Source organism: Phlebotomus argentipes, unplaced genomic scaffold, assembly GCF_947086385.1.
Source record: "Phlebotomus argentipes unplaced genomic scaffold, Phlebotomus argentipes genome assembly scaffold_18, whole genome shotgun sequence".
NCBI classification, from domain to species: domain Eukaryota; kingdom Metazoa; phylum Arthropoda; class Insecta; order Diptera; family Psychodidae; genus Phlebotomus; species Phlebotomus argentipes.
The window spans coordinates 2,353,837-2,374,332 of record NW_026776177.1 but is presented as its reverse complement, the minus strand read 5'-3'; the positions used below and the strand labels follow the sequence as shown (position 1 = coordinate 2,374,332).

At 40.6% G+C, this 20,496-nt stretch overlaps 4 protein-coding genes across 6 annotated transcripts; 1 reads left to right on the top strand and 3 right to left on the bottom strand.

Annotated features, from left to right (window-relative positions):
- Positions 1-30: 30 nt before the first annotated feature.
- LOC132260894 (epsin-2) lies at positions 31-11,323 on the bottom strand. Its single transcript, XM_059759284.1, has 8 exons — positions 10,971-11,323; positions 7,439-7,513; positions 6,199-6,287; positions 5,332-5,993; positions 4,595-5,259; positions 2,624-2,748; positions 1,636-1,818; positions 31-1,048 (listed from the first exon to the last, which is right to left on the bottom strand). Coding segments are annotated over exons 2-8 (1,797 nt in total). The 5' UTR covers positions 7,440-7,513; positions 10,971-11,323; the 3' UTR covers positions 31-976.
- An 82-nt stretch (positions 11,324-11,405) lies between these two features.
- Positions 11,406-13,379, top strand: LOC132260705 (protein suppressor of underreplication). Its single transcript, XM_059759010.1, has 2 exons — positions 11,406-11,457; positions 11,529-13,379. The coding sequence occupies exon 2, from the start codon at positions 11,734-11,736 to the stop codon at positions 13,261-13,263; it is 1,530 nt and encodes a 509-aa protein (XP_059614993.1). The 5' UTR covers positions 11,406-11,457; positions 11,529-11,733; the 3' UTR covers positions 13,264-13,379.
- Positions 13,370-14,221, bottom strand: LOC132260706 (nurim homolog). The gene has a single exon (XM_059759012.1). The coding sequence runs from the start codon at positions 14,171-14,173 to the stop codon at positions 13,370-13,372; it is 804 nt and encodes a 267-aa protein (XP_059614995.1). The 5' UTR covers positions 14,174-14,221.
- Positions 14,222-14,304: 83 nt separating this feature from the next.
- LOC132259894 (uncharacterized) lies at positions 14,305-18,428 on the bottom strand. Of its 3 annotated transcripts, none has more exons than XM_059757705.1 (4): positions 18,197-18,428; positions 15,386-15,503; positions 14,643-15,323; positions 14,305-14,577 (listed from the first exon to the last, which is right to left on the bottom strand). In XM_059757705.1, the coding sequence occupies exons 1-4, from the start codon at positions 18,199-18,201 to the stop codon at positions 14,356-14,358; spliced, it is 1,026 nt and encodes a 341-aa protein (XP_059613688.1). In that variant the 5' UTR covers positions 18,202-18,428; the 3' UTR covers positions 14,305-14,355. The 3 variants fall into 3 exon arrangements, with proteins under 3 accessions (XP_059613688.1, XP_059613690.1, XP_059613687.1); XM_059757707.1 differs by having other exon boundaries at positions 15,386-15,500; XM_059757704.1 differs by lacking the exon at positions 18,197-18,428 and having other exon boundaries at positions 15,386-15,652.
- Between the last annotated feature and the right edge of the window lie 2,068 nt (positions 18,429-20,496).

Sequence of the window (20,496 nt, the reverse complement as noted above, 5' to 3'; positions counted from 1 at the left end):
ATTGCACCGCAGATTAAAAGAAAACAATCATTTTTGTTTCTGTATAATTATATTCACCTTTTTCAGCAGTAAAATCATTAACTATTAAATTATTAAATTGTAAATTATAGAATAAAATTATGGATTAGTTGAAGTTTCATCGTAACATTTTCTTACGCGCTAAACAGTAAAATCTTTCTCCCATTTTATCTTTTTCTCTCCTCTTTTCGTAATGTTTTCTCTCTCTCTCTCTCTCTCTGTCTCTCTATATAACTCGAAAAATGAATTAGAAAATATTCATCGATAAGATATAAAAAAAAGATAGTAGATTGAAAAATAAAATATATATATATTTATAAATCTTACAATAAAAAAAACAGTGATTTTGACCTCTTTTTCTGTGAATAATTTGAAAATTTTTGCTACTCTGAATATTTGTCGTCTTTGTTCTTTATAATCCTTTTTTTTCTTTTCTTTTTCATATATATATATAATTTTGCTGTCTGTTGAAAATCTATGAAAGTGAATCAATATTTTTTCTCTCTCTCTTTTACGCCCATTCAAATGTATAAAAATCTACAATTCTCGCTTTCACACAAAAATTTCTACCATTTCTCTTAATCATTCATGTACATGTTTTTTTTCTCCTTCTCATTTTATCATTTATCAGGCAATTTTTTTATAGGGTGTAAATAGCGAAAAACACTTCAAATTTCTCTCTTTTTCTCCTCTCTTTCTCTCTCTCACACAATTTTCCCGCAATAAAAAGGGATTGCGCGCAAACATTGACGAAAAAGAATTGTTGAATCGCGTGAATTGGAAAAAATTTATCAGCAGGAATTTCAAACGTTCCTCCTTTTCAAAGTTTTTGTTTTTAAATGGTAAATCGCGTGTAAAATTCTAAATTGCTGCAAACTCCGCACACAAAAATCTGTTTCTTTCTTCCTCTGTGAGTCGCTGTGGGATTTTTATCTCTCTTTCTGTGTTTTTTTCTTCCTTATGACAAGAAGGGATTTGAAGATGGTGTCGATTCAGTGCTCCTCCATGGCATACTGTTGTTGTTGTTGTTCTGCAAGAGAGACAAAAGGGAAAAGAAGCGAGAAAAGCGCATTAGAAGAAGTCATTTGAATAAATCATTCAAAAGTTTTTTTTTTCTAATCAAGAAATATTTTTGTGTGTGAATTTAAACTAACTCTTTAATCAGTGTGAGTCTTTTTTTTCTTTAGCATGCATTATCTTGGCATAAAGATTAAATTTACCAACATTTCACTTTATTTTAGTGTCCAAGCTCCCATTGTTTGCTAAATATTTGTTTTGTTTGTTTCGAAGGTAACGAAAGCACAAACAGAGAAAAGAAAACATTATCAGAATTATTCATTATTCATCAATTAAAACGCCACACAAGACAATCTTCCTTTCATCATTCTTTGCTCATTAATTAATCTTAACATTGTAAAATGACAAATTTACACTACTTTTTAACTAAATCATAAATATATAATTCTCTCTATCGCTAAACTCAACAAAAGACTTCTACAAAGAGACAACGACAAGCCTAATAAACATTTTGTCAAAAGAAAGTCCAACATTTTCACTAAAAACAGACACAAAACTTGTTGAAAGAAAACCAAAAATAAGCCACTCTTTCGTACTCACGGAAAAATAATTGTCAAGATTGTTATTGAATTTCTTGCTTCTACTAAAGTAGAAATTATCCTGATCGCTGTCCTCATTCTCAATTTGATAGAAACCAAAGCTATTATTGTTGCTAATCGGTGCATTTTCTTGTTGATTACGCAGTTGAAGGAATTCATCGTCAGTGAATGGATTGCCAAACTTCTATCATTTTGCATTTTGCATTCAAAACATTTTTCACAGAAGAGCATGCATTTTTATTGATTCGAGTACGAGAGAATTTGTCAATATATAATGAAGAAGGTAGAAAAAAAGAAAGAAGAAAAGAGAAAACAAGAGTCAACAATTTTTATACAAAATTAACCACAAATTGTAGAAAGAAAGAAACCCAGAAAAATTGCAGGAAAATCACCCTGTTAAACATCACGCCGAGAGCGACTCAAAATCGACTAGAGACAGTTTGACGGAGGAATTTTATCAGTGAAAATCCAGTGAATTTCATTAACTCACAAGTGAAAAAATCTTTCCCCTTAACTAAAGTGAATTATAATCATCTAAATCCCGTTAGGGACTCGAAAATTTGATCCCAACTCACCGAATACTGAATTACAGGTGAGAGTAAACTCTTCTTCAAGCATCCAAAAGTAGTATTGAGTGACATGTCCAATGTTTCATATGTGTTTCATATGTATTGTTCGTTTCGCGGACTCTCATAGGACTTTCGTAAGAATCGTCCGACACGAAGACAAAAATAAGCCGAATCTCTCGCGAATGGGTTTTCCCAATCGAACGAATTCAATAAAAATTCTGACTCCCACGTTTAACAGGACACTTTTTCATGCAATTTATCTGCAACACAATCTCACAGTCGCTCATCTAAATTCTAACATCTCACATGTTCTTAACTAAAACACACCGACTGGAGGATCAATCCAAAGAAAAAGGAAACGAAAAACCTCACGTGTGCTCTTTTTGTATACATAGAAAAGGTGAGGAGGATCAGACTCACTTGCTGCGAATTGTTAGTGGCATTGCTAACAGGTGTCCAAGGATCTTGACTTATTGAAATTGGAAACGGAGACTGTTTTAACTGATTTATGGACGGAACCTGTTCAATATACACAATTATTAAGCATTAGAGACATTTTATTCTCTCTCGTTCATTCGCCGATGGAAGAAAATCAACCCCAAAGAAACCTAACAGACAAGGAGTATGTATTTTTGTTGTTTGTTGGGGTTCTCGTACAGGAGGCGACATCGTCTATTTGAGGTTAGGTTTTAGCGAAAAATTCGGCCGTTATTTTGATCATACTATTTTTCATCGCGACTTTCTTTTCGCGCGAAGTCACAATAAACTAACTGTTCATTCATTTCGCACGTTCTAATTGTCAATTTTCTGTGCAAAAGTTGAAGAAAAATGAATTGCAGTGCAATTGGCTGTGAGAATATCCAGGGATGTAATCCCCACGTCTCCTTCCACCAACTCCCACACCACGAGAGTGAGAAGGTGGTGAGGAAGTGGAGGAAAATCTTGAAGAAGTCGTCAGGTATTGAGAAGAAGATCATCAGAGTGTGCTCTGACCACTTCCTGCCTGACGATTTCCACCCCACTTCCCGAGCTCTGCAGGGAGAGTGGAAGTGCAGAAGGAGATTGAAGAAGGGAGGTAATGATTTATATATAATGCAGGTTGTTCTTTTTTATTATTTCATCTGTAATAATTTTCAGTTTTCCCGACGAAAGTTGGGACATCTCCAGAGCTGAGCCGGGCTCATCCAGAGGCGAGTCTGGACCTCATCCAATCTCTCAACCCAGAGATTGCAATTCTATGTAAGTTTCAGAATAGAAATATGTGTAAATTGATTGACTTAAATGTGCTCTCGTATTTCACAGGGGATCATTCCTACGCAAAGATCATGCCCTGCGGTAATGGAGATGAGTTTGAGGAGAGAACTGCAGTCTTGAGAGACGAGGATGAAGAGCTGAATGATGTGATCCGCGATCAAGCCGGATGTGACAAAGAATCGGAAGTAGACATGCTCTTCGACAACACAATCGAAATTATTTCGGATTATGAGGAGACAGTGGAAGATCAATCGATTGATAAGTTATTTTTTTTATAATATTCAATAACTCTATATGGATTTCATTAATTTTTGCGAGAAAGTTGAATTTTACTTCCAAGATTCCACGATTTTCATCTCACTTTTAAAGTGAAAAAAAAAATGTTCTAAGAGACACGTGTGAATTTATTAATGAAAATGTGGACTGCAGCAGATATTCAAAAGATGTCTTAAATACTTATGTGAAGCAGAGAATTAGAAACAAAATAATTTACCAAAATAATCACTTAATTGAGAAGGAGAGAAGGGCGAATATGTATAGGAAAAAAGGGTGGGCGGCTTCACAGGAGCAAAAGAAAATACAAACATTCACAACTTGAATAAAATAATGAAAATCCGTGAAAAAAAGAATTGTTTAAATTTAAATTCCCGCGAATTCACTTCACCGCGAAACACAAATTTAACTATACATCTTCTTCTTCTTAAAATGGTCGCTTGTCGCCTCCTGTACGAGAACCCCAACAAACAACAAAAATACATACTCCTTGTCACACCATAATTCACCTCTGCAGAGCCTTAAATCAATTTCATTTTACATATTTTACTCTCTAAGGTCTCTCTTTTTGTGTGTGCAAAGAAAGACTCATTAAAGTATATTGTAGACTAAAAATGTATTGAAGAATATTCTGTTCTTCTTCAGTTGCGAAAAAAAAAACAATTAATCAGAGCTCAAAACGGATTCACAATGTTGCCTTCTCTCTTCTCTTGACGTTAAAATTCACAAATTCATCCACATTTTACTCAATAATAATCATAATAATAATAGTTGGATTACGCATTCGCAGAATTCTCACGAAAGCACGAGCAAAAGGCAATTAGCAATTTGTAGTAAGAGTTTATCAACCATTTCAGTACTCACAGTTGTTGTTGTTAGTGCCGTTTGTGGTCTTGGTGCGATTCGTGATGATGTCAAACTCATCCAAATCCGATGACGGGGACGTAATTGCGCCCACCGGCGACGGACGCGCGCCCATTGGTGGCACTTTGTTGTGGGCCGGCGACCAGGGATCCACATTCCCACCGAGATCGCTGTTGGAATTCGACGAGTCCTTGTGCATGTGCCACGGATCCGCCGGCGGAGCCGTCTTCTCCGGCACACCGCTTCCCGTGTGCCACGGATCACTGGCAGTTGGCTTCTTCGTCGTCCACGGATCACTGCCGGTGGTCAAATTGCCATTCGATGTCCCTTGCGGTGTGTTCAGCCAACCCTCGTTGGACGATCCTGAGGCCACAGATGGTGATTCATTGCGCGACAGCCACTTGGGACTGTCGGATTTCGGCGGCAGGGCGGCAGCCCCAGCTCCAGCCACCGGCGACCATGGGTCCACGGGTGGAGAAGAGGTCCGTGACCACGGATCCCCGGGCAGAGCAGCTGGAGGGCGACTGGTGGGCGGCTGTGGCATCGTCCACGGATCTCCTGGTGGACTGGAGATGCTCGTGGCGCCCAGCGAGATGTCCAGCAAGTCCATCAGATGACTCTGTTGCTGCTTCGGCGGTGCCGTAGGTCCAGGGCCATCCTTTTGCCTGCAAAGACATCACACACATCATCATCAGCTGATGCCTCCAAGGAAACCCCATCTTTCGAAGGACACTCACTTGAAGTCCTGCTCACTCTGACTCAGCGCCAGTTGGAGTCTCACATCATCACTGCGACGCTTCGCCTCCTCCTGCTCCGCCTCCTCACGCGACATTGCCATCGCCAGCTGGAGCTGGAGCTCCTCCTCGCCCACCGTTTGCGGCCGCACAAACTCGATGTCATTGACATTGGCCGGACGCGCCTCGGCGTCATGCCAGCCCGCCGTGTCACGATGCGTCGGCCCATCAATCGAGCCGTCACTCCCAAAGCCACTGGCGTGCTGTGCAAAGCGCTCCTTCGCCTTCAGCGCCTTCGTGCGCTCATTCTTCAGACGCTCATCATCCTTCAGCAGCGACACGAGCAGCTTCGCCTTCTCGCGCACATGAAGCCCCTGATCCTTTCCCTCCTCCAAATACTGAAACTCACGCAGCGTCTGAATGGCAAAGACATTCTCCTTGCACTGCTGCGCCACCTTCTCCGTTCCCGTTTTGATTAAATACTCCAGTAGGATTAAAGCTTTGTACACGTGACGCCAATTCTTGCCATGATCATTCAATCGCTTCCATATCATTGCCATTATCTCCGAATACGCCACAACATTGTATGTCAAGTCGGCGATCTCCGCCATGAGCGTGGCCGACGGTCCCCATGGGTCATTTGACGTCGCCTCTCGCACTTTTACCTGCAAATCAAATGCAAGGGGAAAAAGACGAGAAATTCTATTGAGAATCCCATTTCATTGGGCCTTCGCGCCGCACATCAGAACGCATTCAATATTTTTCCACTCTCTCAAGTTCACACTCTTCAAGGTGAAAATGAAAATCAAGTGTATTTGTGTGTAAAATAAACACAACAGACATTCTTATGACTGCAAAGTGAAAACATACCTGAGCATCTGAATAATTGTGCGCTAAATTTTTGATATTCCTCCTGATTCCCGCCACGTTCACTTGCATATCGTCCTTTTGCCTTTTCACTGACGAAAGAGAATCGAGAAAAACCATTAAAACAACACACACACACATTCACCGTCAACAAACAACCAACACAGAAAAATAATACCAATTAATGCCACAAAAGAAAATCCTTAATGAAGTGTGTAAAAAGAGACAAAACCACATAAAAAATGTTCATGATAAATTATGTCCAACAACAACACAATGATTATAATAAATGCTTTGTTTGTGTGTGTTTGTGAGTCATTTTCCACGAAAATTCTGATCATGATTCAGTAATAAAACTAAAAAATCATCTCTAAAATCTTCTTATTTCACACTCATCACGTGTTTCGCCGTGAAATAATATTTTGTACTATGTTAAAACAGTGAAAAAACGCAAAGATATGAAATCAAGACACACAAAAGATTGAACATAATAAAACACGCTCCAAAAAAATTTTTTTTGCAGAGATAGAAAAAGTGATTTTTTGTGTGTTGTGATTGGCGTTTCTGTAGAAAGAAATTACGGAAAACAAACAAATATCTTTCGTCAAAGTGTTCACACTGCACAAAAAGTAATAATGAAAGAAAAACACAACACAAAATCGAGAGTAAAATTATGTAAGAAGAGGTCAAGATATATAATAAAATATTAACAGTTTCTTCCTCTGTTTCCTTATGTAATATACATAAATATATATCTTCTGTTTTGTGGCTAATTATGTATTAAGTGAGAAATTATTCATTATAAATTGCGCTTCAAGATTTTCATCACACTTTTTCCCCCCTTCAAATCCAGATTCCCAATCAAGATGCTTCAAAATTGAGATTTCACTGTGTATTTTCATCATATTTACTTTAATTTTTCACAATCAACAAATCAAGCAGAACTTTAAAAAAAAATCTCAATTTCTTAGCATCTCAATTTTTTCCATATGAAATAATATTCAATTAAAATTTCCCACAAATGGTGTAAAAATTAGAAGAATGAAAATGAGCCAAAAGGAATTAATTAAAAAAACACACAAATAATAAAAAAGAAATCATCTTTTCATATTAAATAATAATCAAATTTTTTTTTCTTGGTAAGGAAAATGATTTTCTTTTTTGTTCATCTTTTCTTAAAGTAAATACATAAAAATAATATATATATATAGTATAAAAAATTTGATATTGAGAATGAACTTACTTTTTTATGTTTTCTTGAGAGATTTTTGTTTATTTGTTTTATAGAGACAGAGTTTTAGAATTGTCCAAAAGCAAGCTACGGGGAACATGAAATGAATAAATCACACATTTTCATTCGTCAATTAGTGTATTATTTCTGTAATTTCATTTTGTATATCTCTTTGTATAGATATTCTCTCCTTACTTCAATAGTAATAGTATCAATAGATAATAAATTCATCAAGTCTCTCCAATCCAACTGCTAAATTCATTCGATAAACTGCTAATATTGAAAAATTCTCTTTAATAATGAATGTCTTGAAGAGAATAAAAGCAAGAAGCAAACACAAAATCCTTCAACTGTTCAATTATTATCAATTATTAATTATTTAACAAAAAATATGTAAATCAAAAGAATAAAAAGAAGCTGTGATGCAAGGAAATATTTGTATGTACAAAAGAGATAAAGAGACACTTTTGAAAATGTACACTTTTTTCACTTGCACACCTTCAAACTTGTTATCTGTCTATACAAACTGCAAATGATAAGAAAATGCCTTTTGCTTTTTGCACTTGAATAAAAGGGAGGTCAGAGAATTGACACCTTCAGAGTCACCAGTGAAGCCATACAGGCAAATACGCCGCCGTTTCTCCTTCATGAGGATTCTCCACAACGTGACTTCCTTGGCATTTTTTTTGTGGAAGAAGTGCGCTTCTTGTGGGGCAAAATGCACCTCTTAATGTGTTACCGGCCGCCTTGAGTGCTCATAAAATCCATCATTCTGCTCTTAAACATTCCATTTCCCGTCTATTTTGTCTCGCCATATTCAATTAAGTTGAAGCTGCCAGTGTGAAAATGCCTGAGAATTGAATTCTCACGTGAGATTGCCCAAGAATATCCGATTTCCCAAATCGACGGGTGAATCGAAAAGGATGAAAGGTCGATTTATCATAGTTTTCGCCTTATGTATGTTTGAAAAGCTATTTATTTGTTCTTCTTGTACAAAAATTTTGAAATTTGTATCTTATGAGACAATTTTTCAAAGAAAAATGTCTCAAAAATTGCAGAAAAACGCATCAAACGCCTTTTTTAAATCTTCAAAATTACCCTAAAATGTTTTTTAGACTTTGAAATGAATATTTTAAATATCTTTTAAATTTTTTCACTTCAAAACTCTGAAGAAAAATCCAAGTTAAGCATGAAAAGTTGATTTTTTAGAACTTGTTTGGATAAAATCGACTTTGGAAATTAATATTTTCAGATTTTCTATTAAATTTTGCCATATTTTAGTCAAAAATTTCAATAAATATCAATAAGATTATCTAAAATATTCACAAAATAATAAATACAGAGCAATATTTGCACTTTAACTGACGATTTGGAGGCGTTTTGAGGGGTTTGAAGGAAATTTGGCAAATTTTAAACTCTCTTTGCTGAAAAATACAATTTTGGCTTTTCATAGTTTTCGATTCACCCGTCGAAATGCCAACTGATCAAATAAACCCAGAAAAATGAGGAAAAATGCCCAATCTCAGGTCAATGATCGTGGCTTGATATTGAAGTCCTATAAATAACCACCTTTTATCTACTGCAATTCACAAGTCTTCCCTCAATTTTCCTCCAGCTGGAATGCAACCCGTGCAAGAGAGGCATAATTTACTCGGGCAGCGAAAAGAATAAACAACAAACAAGTGTGCTGAAGACTGAATCTCTCTCTCTTAACTTCCTCAAGAGTGTATAATTTCTCGCAAGATATAGTTCTACCGAGCAACTCTGGAGCTCCAGAGATCTCCGTGTTGTTTGCCTCCCTTTCCAATTTCTAACGCCACTTTTCAATTTTGGACCCACTCGTGCGAGTGAGAGTGAGACGGTTGGAAAAATTACGCGTTTTTTCCACTCAAGAGTTCGTCGAACCGAAATTGACGATCGCATATTCGTCACTCTAAGTATAATTTCAGGCCTCTTTCTTTGCGCGCCACAAACTTCATCATCACATCATTGCAGAGCAAATTGATGATGAACACCTTTTCTTGTGGAGGATCTCCTCTTCATAGTCTTCCCGTTTATGCATAATAAAGCACAATCATCATCATGTTCTGATGAGGACTGATTTCACATCCCAAACCAGCACCTGTACGAAACACAGCAAAGTGCGCTCAAGGAGCAAAACACTCTTCTTCTTCTTCTTGTCTCTCCTCTTCACATCTTCGCTGGGTTCTCTCTCGCGTCTGTTTACTCACGAATAATAAAAAGACGACGCGACATTCACGAAAACAACGTACATATTTATCAGGGTGAATTGGGAGAGACGCAAATACACAAAAATAACACCCAAAGCAGGTAAATTTCTCTATCTCGCCCCCTTTTTTTCTCTCTTTCCTCCAGCAAAGTGATAACATGGAAATTGCGTAGGTCGCAGATAATGTATGAATAGAGGAAGATTGGAGCAGTTTTATCGCTAACTTCACCAAAAATCACCGTGAAGGACTTTTATTGAGGCTAAAAATGTGTAAAAATTGTAAATTATTGGATTAAATCTCTGCAAAACAGCAGAAAATGTAACAAATTTATCTCGACCAAGAAAATTGCAGATTTAACACCCAAAATAACCCACATTTCTCTACATAATCTGTCTACTTTTGTCCACCAGCAGCACAATAAAGAATTCAGAAATTATATCAATCGATTTTCACCCTTCTTCAGGTGCTAATTCCATTACAATGAGTTACAGTGGGAGGAGCAGAAATGCCTATTGAACGGCTGAAAGCCCAAGAATTCCCTCAAATATTTACCGAGAAAATTCATCATTTTCACACCTCAGTTCTCAAAATTTTTCCCCCCTTCTCAAGATAACAACAGAGAAACCCAGTGACATCACAAATTGCCACGATATCAGTGAGTCTTTCTGGATGATTCAAAAGTTTTCTGATAACAGAATGTTAAGGGATTAAGTGAGAATCTCTGCCTTTCCTATTCGATTTCTCTTCGATCTTGGATTTTTCCCCACAGAAGGTCTTGAAAACCAGTGAACTGATCCCAAAGCCCAGCCCGTCTGCACGACGAAATGCTCAAGTGGCGTGTCTCGGAGTCAGCGAGAATGAATAAAGAAATTGCTGGCCAATTGTGGCAGAATTAAACATCGGTGTGTATTCAGAGGCGACTTTCTCAGATCTCAGACTCTTTATGGGGCGTCACATGACTTCCTCGTCTTTGTCTCACAGCTCCCAATATTGTCTCTGTCTCTGGACCCCGTGAGTGGCACTGGCGCCGCTCACTGTCCGGGGAGCCAAGAGGCAGTGAGTGAGAGAGAGAGGAGAGAGTCTTGCGAAATGGGGGCGCGCCCATGAGGTGTTTTTCACGTCCTTGGCGACAACTTCACTGTGACTTTGAAGGCGCGACATCTCACCAATGTCATACTGATAGGCAGGCAGCAGTCCAGAAGAAGCAGAAAAATCATAGAACTCTGTCCGGAGGGGACTTGCGCCCCCCTCACAATTGAAAACAAACTACGCAAAAAGAGTCCCTGCTTCAATGCAACTTCCTCGCAACTCACCTCAGTTTCACGCTACTACGGGGGTTTTCTTATCCACAAGACAGGGTTGCTACAAAGTCACACGTCGCACAGATGTTGGAATAATGCAGAAAATGCCACCTTCTTCGATGACTTCTGGACAGATTTTTGGGGATTTCCTTGCATGAACAGAAAAAAAAGAACTTCCACCGACTATTTTCAGCACTGATTTTGTCAGCTTTCCACACAGTCGCCGTGAAAGTAAATGGTGAGAACTACAAATTGACACTGTGAAGCACGAGAATTAATGCAATATTGGGGGTGAAACACTTATTATCACGTATTTTTCACGGAGGATCTCTCATCCAAATCCATCCACCGAACTGACGTAAACTTTGCAAAATGGCCTCATCACCGTGGGTTGCCCGATGCGAAAGTCGCCCAGGGGAGCGGCCAGCGACAGCTCGCGGCGAAATCCAGCATAACCTCAAAGCGCAAGTGCAAGAATTTGAGTTTATCTGCATCTCAGGTGATTTCCTCACGTTGCAACACACTCCTGCGAGTGGTGATTAATGGCAATTTTGATTTTTTTGTCTACAGCAAAAGGCCACACCAATGTTGGACTGGCTGCTGAGGTTCTTCTACAACAATGCCTTCCTGGAGCTCATTGATAGGCCCCAGTCGATGACCTCTTTGTCGATTTTCGTGAGTTTCATCTCCTTCAAGACACTCTACGTGGTCATTCTGCTCCTCTTCGCCCTCTATCGTCACCACATCAGCACAGCTTGAAGCTCTCCCCTTCCCGATGGCAGCTTGGAACACTAAGAAGCACCATTTCAAGGAGGATCTCTATCTCAGCACCACCTGCTTAGTGAGTAAGGATCTTGTGGAGTTTCTGGCAGATTTCCAACTCGATGCCATTCGATTCCTGTGGAAACACTTCATCAGCAGCCAAGGATGCATATTTTCAGCTGAATCTGGATTGGGGAAGATTTCCACTGTTCTTGCCTTTGGATCAGCTATTTTACCAGGAAGAATCGCAGTATTGTGCAAGAATCCTGAGGGAATTCATCATTGGACTTATCAAATTGGCGTATTTTCTCTCCCCGAAGACAATTTCACCTTCACGACGCTGGACAGTGTGGAAGAAGTTCCTGGAAATGTAACTTATCTCATAATCGACGCTCGACACTCAGCGACTCTGACATCTGAGGAAATTCTCAGACTTGAGAGCATCTCTTGTAAGAAGAGAGTCTTCATTTCATCCACAGATTTGGAGGAGAATCTTGACTATCTGAAGAAACTTCTGCAATGCGTGGATCGAAAGTGGCACAATCTCTTGAGGAAGACTGAAGATGTGCAGCTGATCATCAGCCACGCACAGAAATTCATGCTGAAGCAGTTGAGGAAGCAATACGCATCAGAATTGCCACTGAGAGATGAACTTCTCTACAGAACGGGCTTCGAGGCGCTGCATAAATCCCCGGAGAAGACTCTGGAAATCTTGAGTCAGGAATCTGAGAGAGGATTTCCCATTTGCAGACGTCTCAGACGGAGATTCTTCAATTCATCGGACTCTGGCACGCCTGAGCTCATCTTCTCGGAGGAGGAAATCATCAAGACATCATCGAGAGTCGTCCAAAGTTCCCAGGAAAGTGATCTCGTTATTCCACCGTCTCCGGATGACAGTGAACCACTCTTTCGACGTCGTCCTCATCGACAGAAGATCCCCAGCACTCAAGTGTCCGGACGAGAGACGCCCAATCTCTTCGACAGCTCTGTAGAGAGTGAACCTGAAGACAAAGGCGCCCTGAACACAAGCACTCCTCTCTCCAAAGAAGCTCCAGATAACTTTGTCGTCTCTCAATCGCCAATTCCCGCTCCAGAAGCTGTGAATATCACCCACAATGGCAGTGAAGTGTTCGAGATCACAACGAATCCCACATTTTCTAACCAAATCCGCGTCTCCTCGAAGCTGGAAGTGTCTCCAGTCAGCACACCCAAGACGCCAGAGTCCACAAAGTCGCTGCCCAGCACCAGTGGCAAGTGGGAGAAGAGCACGAAGAAGACGGAGCAGGACAAGTGCGACACACCGCGCAGCAGCATGAAGTCATCTGGGTGGCTGATGAAAGAGAGTCCCAAAAGATCGCCCTACAAGCGTCTCACGCCAAGGAATCTCTCGGTGACTTTTGAGGTGCGCAGGAGAGAGGAAGAGGCTCTTGTGGAGGCCTTCTCGCGACCCATTCCCACCCAGGAGACGGAGGAGGAATTCCCGAGGAAGAGACGACGCAGATTGCGAGACTTTCTGGTGTCTTCTGAGGAGGAGGAATTTTAACGTTTTTTTTTTTACATTCGTTTTATTATATCAATTTTATTTGCACGCATTTTATTTAGGACAATTTGACATTTTTATTGTATTTCTGGTCAGTATCAGAATAAAATTATTTTTCAGACAAATTCAAAGAGAGCTCGTACTTCTTCCTGTACAGCTGACCCTTGTGGTACTGATAGTCCTGGCTGTCGGTGTTCCAGGCCAAGTACATGTACAGTGTCAGCAGGACGTTCAAGAGGAGACGATCCAGCGTCAGGATGTTCACTGCCCAGAGAATGACGGTGATGCAGACGAATGAGGGATGACGCACGTGACCGTACAAGCGTCTCAACTCGGCGGTCTTGTACAGGATGGGCGGCGCCAGATGATTAGCCTCGTGGTGAATTTGCTTAGCGCCCAGAATCTCCGGCAAATCCATAATCAAACTCCCTCCGCAGACAATGGCCCAGGCGAAGCCGTGCAGCAGCACAAATACCCACCACAGTCTGTCCTGCTTCGCCACATCCAAGCGCCACACGATGAGCCCCGGGGCGGAGGCCCAGTTGTGCATCAACACCAGCAACGTGCAGGAGCTCATCAGGCAGTAAGTGCTCCTCTCCCAGGTCGCCAATCCGCGTCGGTGGAAGAAGGCCTTCACGGCGTCCGCTTTGAGGAGGCTGTGCGGCAGGATGAAGAGGCTCAGCAGCAGCAAATCCATCACAACCGTGGACAGAATCTCATTCGTGAGTGTCGCATTGTCCAGGAAGTTGTAGAACCACACCTTCTCCAGGCGCACTTCTCCTGGCGTGGAGAGGAATAGCGCCAGCTTCAGGAGCGCAAAAGAAGTGACCAGGCATGAGCCTGTGGCCAGGACAAACGAGGAAACCTTCCGAAAAGCACTCATCGCGGGGTTTTGTTTACACTTTTGCGTCATCAACGCGAAGCGAACTGAGCCAAAAGCGTGGCGAAATTTCAAAATCTCTTCTCTCAACGGTCACTTTTGGGATCATCGAGCAAAATCCAAAGAAAAGAAATATACTTAAAATTTATTTCACGACTCGTAACAAAAGCGGCTTATGAGCAAATAAATTAGATGATTGCAATGCTTGAAGCTGTCTACTTCTTCCTCTCATAGCTGTACTCCTCCTCGTCGTCATCTTCGTCGTAGCGCGGCGTCGTGGACGTGGCCTGAGCCTGGAAGATGTGCTGCTGAGGCCGTCTCTGCTGCAGCGAGATGTTGATCTCCTCTGGCGACCGGAAGACGGTGTTGTGTGGAGTGGAGGATGGTGGTCTGTACGGCTGAGGCGTGGGCACAGTCACTTTGCGGACAGTTTGAACCTGAAGAGAGAATCAGAAGCATGATTAGTAAAGAGGATTTTTTCTGGTGTTCATGAGGGATTTACTGGTTGTCTGGTGTAATGAATCTGTTGCTGTGGCACGTCCTGGTGACGCTCAGGAAACACCCTCTCGTTGTAGTACTCCTGTCGCTCATCCTGGTAGATCTCATCGGGATAGTAGCGCTCGGAGTAGCGTAGCGTGACATTGGGACGCGTTTGGTGTTCCTCCATGTTGATGGGCTTGTACAGATATTCATTGACGAAGTGATACTTGGTGGATTGCTCGCAGATGTTGTCCGCAGACGCGGGCATACAGATCAGATGGACCTGGTGGAATGTGAAGCCCTCAGGGCAGATCCACGAGTGTCTGGAGTTGTCTTGGCAATAGTGGAAGACTTCACAGCCCAGCGTCTCGTCGGCATAGTAGCCAGTGAGGCGTCCGTTGCACTTGAAGCTGGACTTCTCCAACAGCAGCGACAGGCGATCGGGCTCCTCATTGTCCAGCTCCTCCTGCAGCAGCTGCTGCTTCGTCTTGTCCAGCTTCTTGTACACCTTCTGCGCAGGCGGATGCGGGTGTGGATTGGGCTGTGTCGATGTCCTCCTCTGCTGCTGTGCCGTGTAAATCAACTGCGGCGCTTGGGTGATTGTCTGATGAATGGGCTGCTGCTGATCCTCCACCTCGTCACTGTAGTCGTACGGCCGGAGCCGGTACTGAATGCTGGCCGGCGATGGCGACAGGTCAATTCCCTGGGCAAGACAAACACGATTCAATGCCACGCGCGACTTGGGAAATGAAAGTGAAATCTCACCTCCTCATCCAGTGCCTCATCGTCGTCCGCCTCAGCTTCCGGCAGACTAAACTGCTGCTGACACTGGACAACTTGTGCCAAGATCAGGGTCGTCACGGCTCCACAAATCCAAAAACTACTATATATGCAATAATAATCAAAACGCCGCATTAAAATCACACACGCTCGAGTTTGGTTTTGAAGAGCGCAAATTTCACTATACTTAAAAAAATATTTCTCAACGTGAAGAAGAAGAAAAAATGAGCCCCAATTAAGCCCCCTTTCATTGTGTATACACATTTTCATGCTCGTATAATTTGAATTAACTCATGTGTATCGCGACACATTGGAATTAATATGAAATATCGCCAGAGAGCTGAAAAAGCGCCATCAAGCATTCTCTCACTCTCTTCAATTGAATCTCTTTTGCCGCTGCGATGACGCTGAAGAAATTCACCTTCAATGGTCAATGAAATGTTTCGCCATTTAATAGAATTGTGTTTTCATTCAAGCACGCCTGAAAGTGAATTTACCACCACGAAGGGAATTTATAAGAAATTGTCCGCTGCAGTGAAAGAGAGTGGCGGCAATAAAAAGAAACATATGAGAAACACTCTTTAACAAATATACACAGTATATTTTTGCTATGCTGGTCAGAAAAAAAGCAACAAATCCCAAGATTCAGCGGAAAACTATATATGATTCGTGTGAAAATTTTAAGTGATTCATTTCACAGTGAAATTGACTCACAAATCAACACACTTTAGAGATGACGGGAAATTAAGATTAAATGCATCGGAGCGAATAAATTTGAATTGATTCCACATATTTATTCACCCAAAAAAGTGGGAAAGAACTCCCAAGGCAGCGACTGAGAAATGCTGAAGAAAAGTGAAAGAAGATTAATTGCAAAGCAGCGATAGTGAGCATTTTACGATGATATTTATAGATGTTTATCAGTGTTTCGCCTTGCATTTTATTTAAGTGATTTCTCAATTAATTACACCATTTTCACGTTATCAAACCCAAGAAGAAAAAAGTGAGCTCAGCAAATTATCAAAATTGCGCTTTTACGAAGTTTCAGGCAAGCTCAAGATTATTGAGATTGGACAAAAAGAACCGAAGGTTCTCTTATTTCCATGGAGACTTTTAATCTGTTTTTAGAGACGTTCTGATCTGAACTACAACATACTCAAATCTTATCCAAATGCATCGTCAGATTGCCGAGATACAAGCGTTGAAAGTTAAATCAATATGGCGGTGTCACCGATCACGTCACAGACTAATATTAGATGTGGCTTACTAAAGGGCGTCGAGACACGTCTTTTGGTGAAGAGATGATCAAAATCGGTTGGTAAACAGCGGAGATATAGGCCGGTAAAGGATTGAAATTTGACCCTCAATATCTCCGCTCCTATAATATCAATCCTCATAAGTAACGATTCGTTGGAAAGGACTTGATACCAGCTATAACATACTAGAATTTGAGCCCAATCCATCCCATAGGAGCTGAGTTAATGAAGAAAGAGTGTTTTAGAGATGTTCAAAATGGCGGACGGAGAGCTGGAGTTGAATCTGACAACACCAAATTCTAGCGACTCAAGATCTTTTGACGTTCAGGCGCTAGACGGAACACGAAAAAAGTAACCCCCTCACATTCGTCAAATCTCGGCTTTTTAGTCGATAAACGAGCAGTTTTCCTCATTAATCGATCAATTTCAAGATCTTCCTGCCTCTAAACAACAATCTAATTTAAGTACTTTTCCCCACTTAGCGTCTCTCCATGAGCTTTCTTGCTTTGCTTCACTCAGCAAAAAGCACTTTCTTCTGCCACTCACGTGCGGCGATAATTCAAGATCGCGGAAAACAATTCACAGGAGGCCCATTAAATTTTATCTCTTACCACCGCGAGAAGATCACCGAAAGAGAATCATACTTCCGACACGCTTCAACTTGGCGCAATTTGATGCCTATCAAAACGGTGTCGATGCTCTAGTAAATATCACGTGCGATCATCACTGATCAGATGATCGACGAAGACAATTTCTGCTTGGACGACAACAATGGCATGCGATGTGTCTCTAATCAATAATTTATCAATTGAATGCTGTGAACTTCTTTTTTTCACTCACTCGTGAGAATTTCACTTGTGCGCGAATTGTTTCCATAATATTAAATGAAACATATCTTTTACTTTCACTTCTTTTCCATCGCCGAAAGTGCACGCAAGAATATTTTTGCGCAGTGTTATTTTGAGCATGAGAGATGCCGTGAGTGTGTGGCAGAGCAGGTGCAGAACGGATGCTGTTCGATGCGTTTTATGCAACAGTGCGCCAAAGGGCACAAGAACAGGACCGCGAAAGATTGATATTTCGCGCGCAATGAGTGTGTCTCAACCGCCGGAGTTCACCAGCAACGGGTGCCAATTGATAAATGAGTGTCGATCTTGCTGAGGGAAAATTGGTTGCATTGTGGACAACCAAACCGTCTCTTATATAAAATCTCGTTTTGCCCATTTTATAATACACAAAGCAACACATCGACAGCGGGACAAGTTTTGTGAGATGAATTTTTGCAGAGCAATTTTCTGCAATTGGAATTTGAAAATGTGCACCGCTGAAGAATGCAAATAAACCACTGCGAAATCTCAACATTGCACACAATCAAACACACACTGCAGAGGCAGTTAATTAGAGACTCTTGTTCGCCCAGCCTCTCAATTTGGCCATCATGTCTCATTACATTAGCATTTTCTGTTTCTCCCCCTCAATTATCGTTGAGAAATATTTTTATCAATCAAGAATAGCGAATTAGGAGAAGAAGATAAATTACCGCATTTTGACTACTTTCTGACAAAAAAAACTTTCTTCACCAACAACCAAAGCACACACACTTTCCCGCACAATAGAAATTATGCACTCTCGCAATCACTGATTGTGTCCTCCTTGATCTCTTTGCAATCTCTCTTTGCGACTCGCGGTGGAAAATCCAGAGCAAATCTGCACAATTAACACTTTTTACCGTCTTCTCTCTTTGTGCACAGTGTGTGGGATAAAAATTGTGACTGAGCAACTTTCTACCGAGGCTCGTGGCTTTTATACCCCCAAAAGCCCCCACAAGCACAGCCACAGAGCGGCGCTGAGGAGAGAAAAAATCAAGTCAGTTGGACGCCAATTTAAGAGACCAACCAATCGTGACAAAATCTGGACGAGACACTCAACTCCCTCCAAGCCAGAGGGGATCATAAAGTATTCAAAATACACACCTGGCAAACTCATCTCAATCACAGAGGAAGACAAGGCAATGGAGACATCCTAATGAGATCCACTCAATAGTGTGGCTCAAATGGCACAGAAAATAAAGTTGTTAAAGCATTTTATCGGATTTTGACTAATAAATATGCGTAATTTGCTCTCTTTTCAATATTTCGTGGTTAATGTCAGAAATTTAGAGACGTTTTCAAGTCAAAATGCAGCTTTTAGAACGTCAAATGGGCGGAGCATTTAAATGGGCGGTGCTTTGGAATATCTTCATCTTAAGGACATTCACGGGTAAAAAATTATTTCCACGCCTCATTAGCTCAAATGACACAGAAAATAAAGTTGTTTACGCATTTTAGCAAATGTAGACCAATAAATCTGAGTAATTTGTTCTCTTCTTAATTTTTCATGGGTAATGTGAGAGATTTAGAGACATTTTGAAGTCAAATAGCAGCATTCAGAACGTCAAATGGGCGGAACATCTAAATGGGCGGGGCTTTAGAACATCTTCATCTTAAGGACATTCACATGTGAAAATTTATTTCGCATCTTTATCAATTTGAAACACACCCTATGACACTTTTCAGAACCTCTTCTCAAAAATATAATTCCGAATATGAGTTAAATTGGCGTTCCTTAAGATTTATTCGTGTTTTTCTGCGATGGCCAAAAAACACATTGATACGAAAATCGATATAAAAGCGACACAAAAGAATTCTTCAGCAGAACAAGCATGATTTATCAAAGCTCCTCTAAACAACACAGAAAGCCCATTAATTGGAATTCATACTTGGAGGTCCTCCAATAAATTATGGCATGTGGAATCCTAACTTAATGGCCCCTCTGGGGAGGAAATTCAAATTGCCGCCAATTAATTTCAGCACAATTAATTTTCAATAAAAATTCTTACATGACACTATAATGAAGACATATCAGAAAATGGTGGAAGTGAAAATGTGTGTTGCATCTGGCAAATGAAATTGTTATTCACTTGCTGAATAATATATTGAATATTTTTGCCCCTTTTCATCATGCAAATATAAGTCTTGTAGCCATAAAATTGCGATTTGTTTCCCACTTTTCGTGTCATTTTTCGTTTTAAATGAGATCTTTTACATAATTCCCAATAAAAATCATGCCATTTCCCTGTTATTCCTCATCAATAAAATATCAAGTGACATAACGAAAGACTTGGTAACATGGCTAAAATGTCTGAACACTGAATCACTGTGTCAGTGATTTAAGATGAATTTAAGAGCTTCTTTCGCGCATCACAAACAGCATCTCTTCTTGGCTTTATCGATTTGCAAACACGTGAAAGAAGATGCACTTTTGCCGAGGCAAAAAAACACACTCTTCAACAGAGAAAAAACATTATAACATGTAACACACATTTCTCTCTCTCTCTCTTCTCACTCACACGGTCTGCATAAACGTGAATCGATTCATATTAATTGATCGATGATCCGCAAAAGAGTGAAACAAATCCTCAACATGATCGTTGGAGTAAAATTGTTGGCAAGAGACTCCAGGGAAAATTGCCATTGACACAGAAAATGCACAATTTCCCTCTACAATCGCACTGCGATCAATAACATTTTGCAATGACTTGTCGGGATTTCTTCAATTTTTCCACCCACACAAAACCCATTTGCAATTAGTTTTGAGAGGCACACGTGAGGGAAGGGAAGACAAGTCACTGACTTTCCTCACATCACTTCCCATTCAAATTTCAGCGAATAAAAGGTGCAAATGGTGTTTATTGGCTCAGCGGCAACAGTGTTGTTAGAAGTCAAATGATGAGTATTGATCAATCAAATATCGTATCTCCATAATTAACAACCTGCTATATTTCACGCCAAAACCAGCTTT

Excerpts from the sequence above, each read along its gene's own strand:
- LOC132260706 (XM_059759012.1), bottom strand. The coding sequence starts at position 14,173 with ATGACGCAAAAGTGTAAACAAAACCCCGCGATGAGTGCTTTTCGGAAG.
- LOC132259894 (XM_059757704.1), bottom strand. The coding sequence starts at position 15,535 with ATGCGGCGTTTTGATTATTATTGCATATATAGTAGTTTTTGGATTTGT. Across the intron at positions 15,324-15,385 it reads ATGAGGCACTGGATGAGGAG|GGAATTGACCTGTCGCCATC; the intron begins GTGAGATTTCAC and ends TGTCTTGCCCAG. Across the intron at positions 14,578-14,642 it reads TTCATTACACCAGACAACCA|GTTCAAACTGTCCGCAAAGT; the intron begins GTAAATCCCTCA and ends TTCTCTCTTCAG.
- LOC132260705 (XM_059759010.1), top strand. The coding sequence starts at position 11,734 with ATGGCAGCTTGGAACACTAAGAAGCACCATTTCAAGGAGGATCTCTAT.
- LOC132260894 (XM_059759284.1), bottom strand. Across the intron at positions 5,994-6,198 it reads ACAATTATTCAGATGCTCAG|GTAAAAGTGCGAGAGGCGAC; the intron begins GTATGTTTTCAC and ends TTTGATTTGCAG. Across the intron at positions 2,749-4,594 it reads CGGCACTAACAACAACAACT|GCTTAATAATTGTGTATATT; the intron begins GTGAGTACTGAA and ends AATGTCTCTAAT.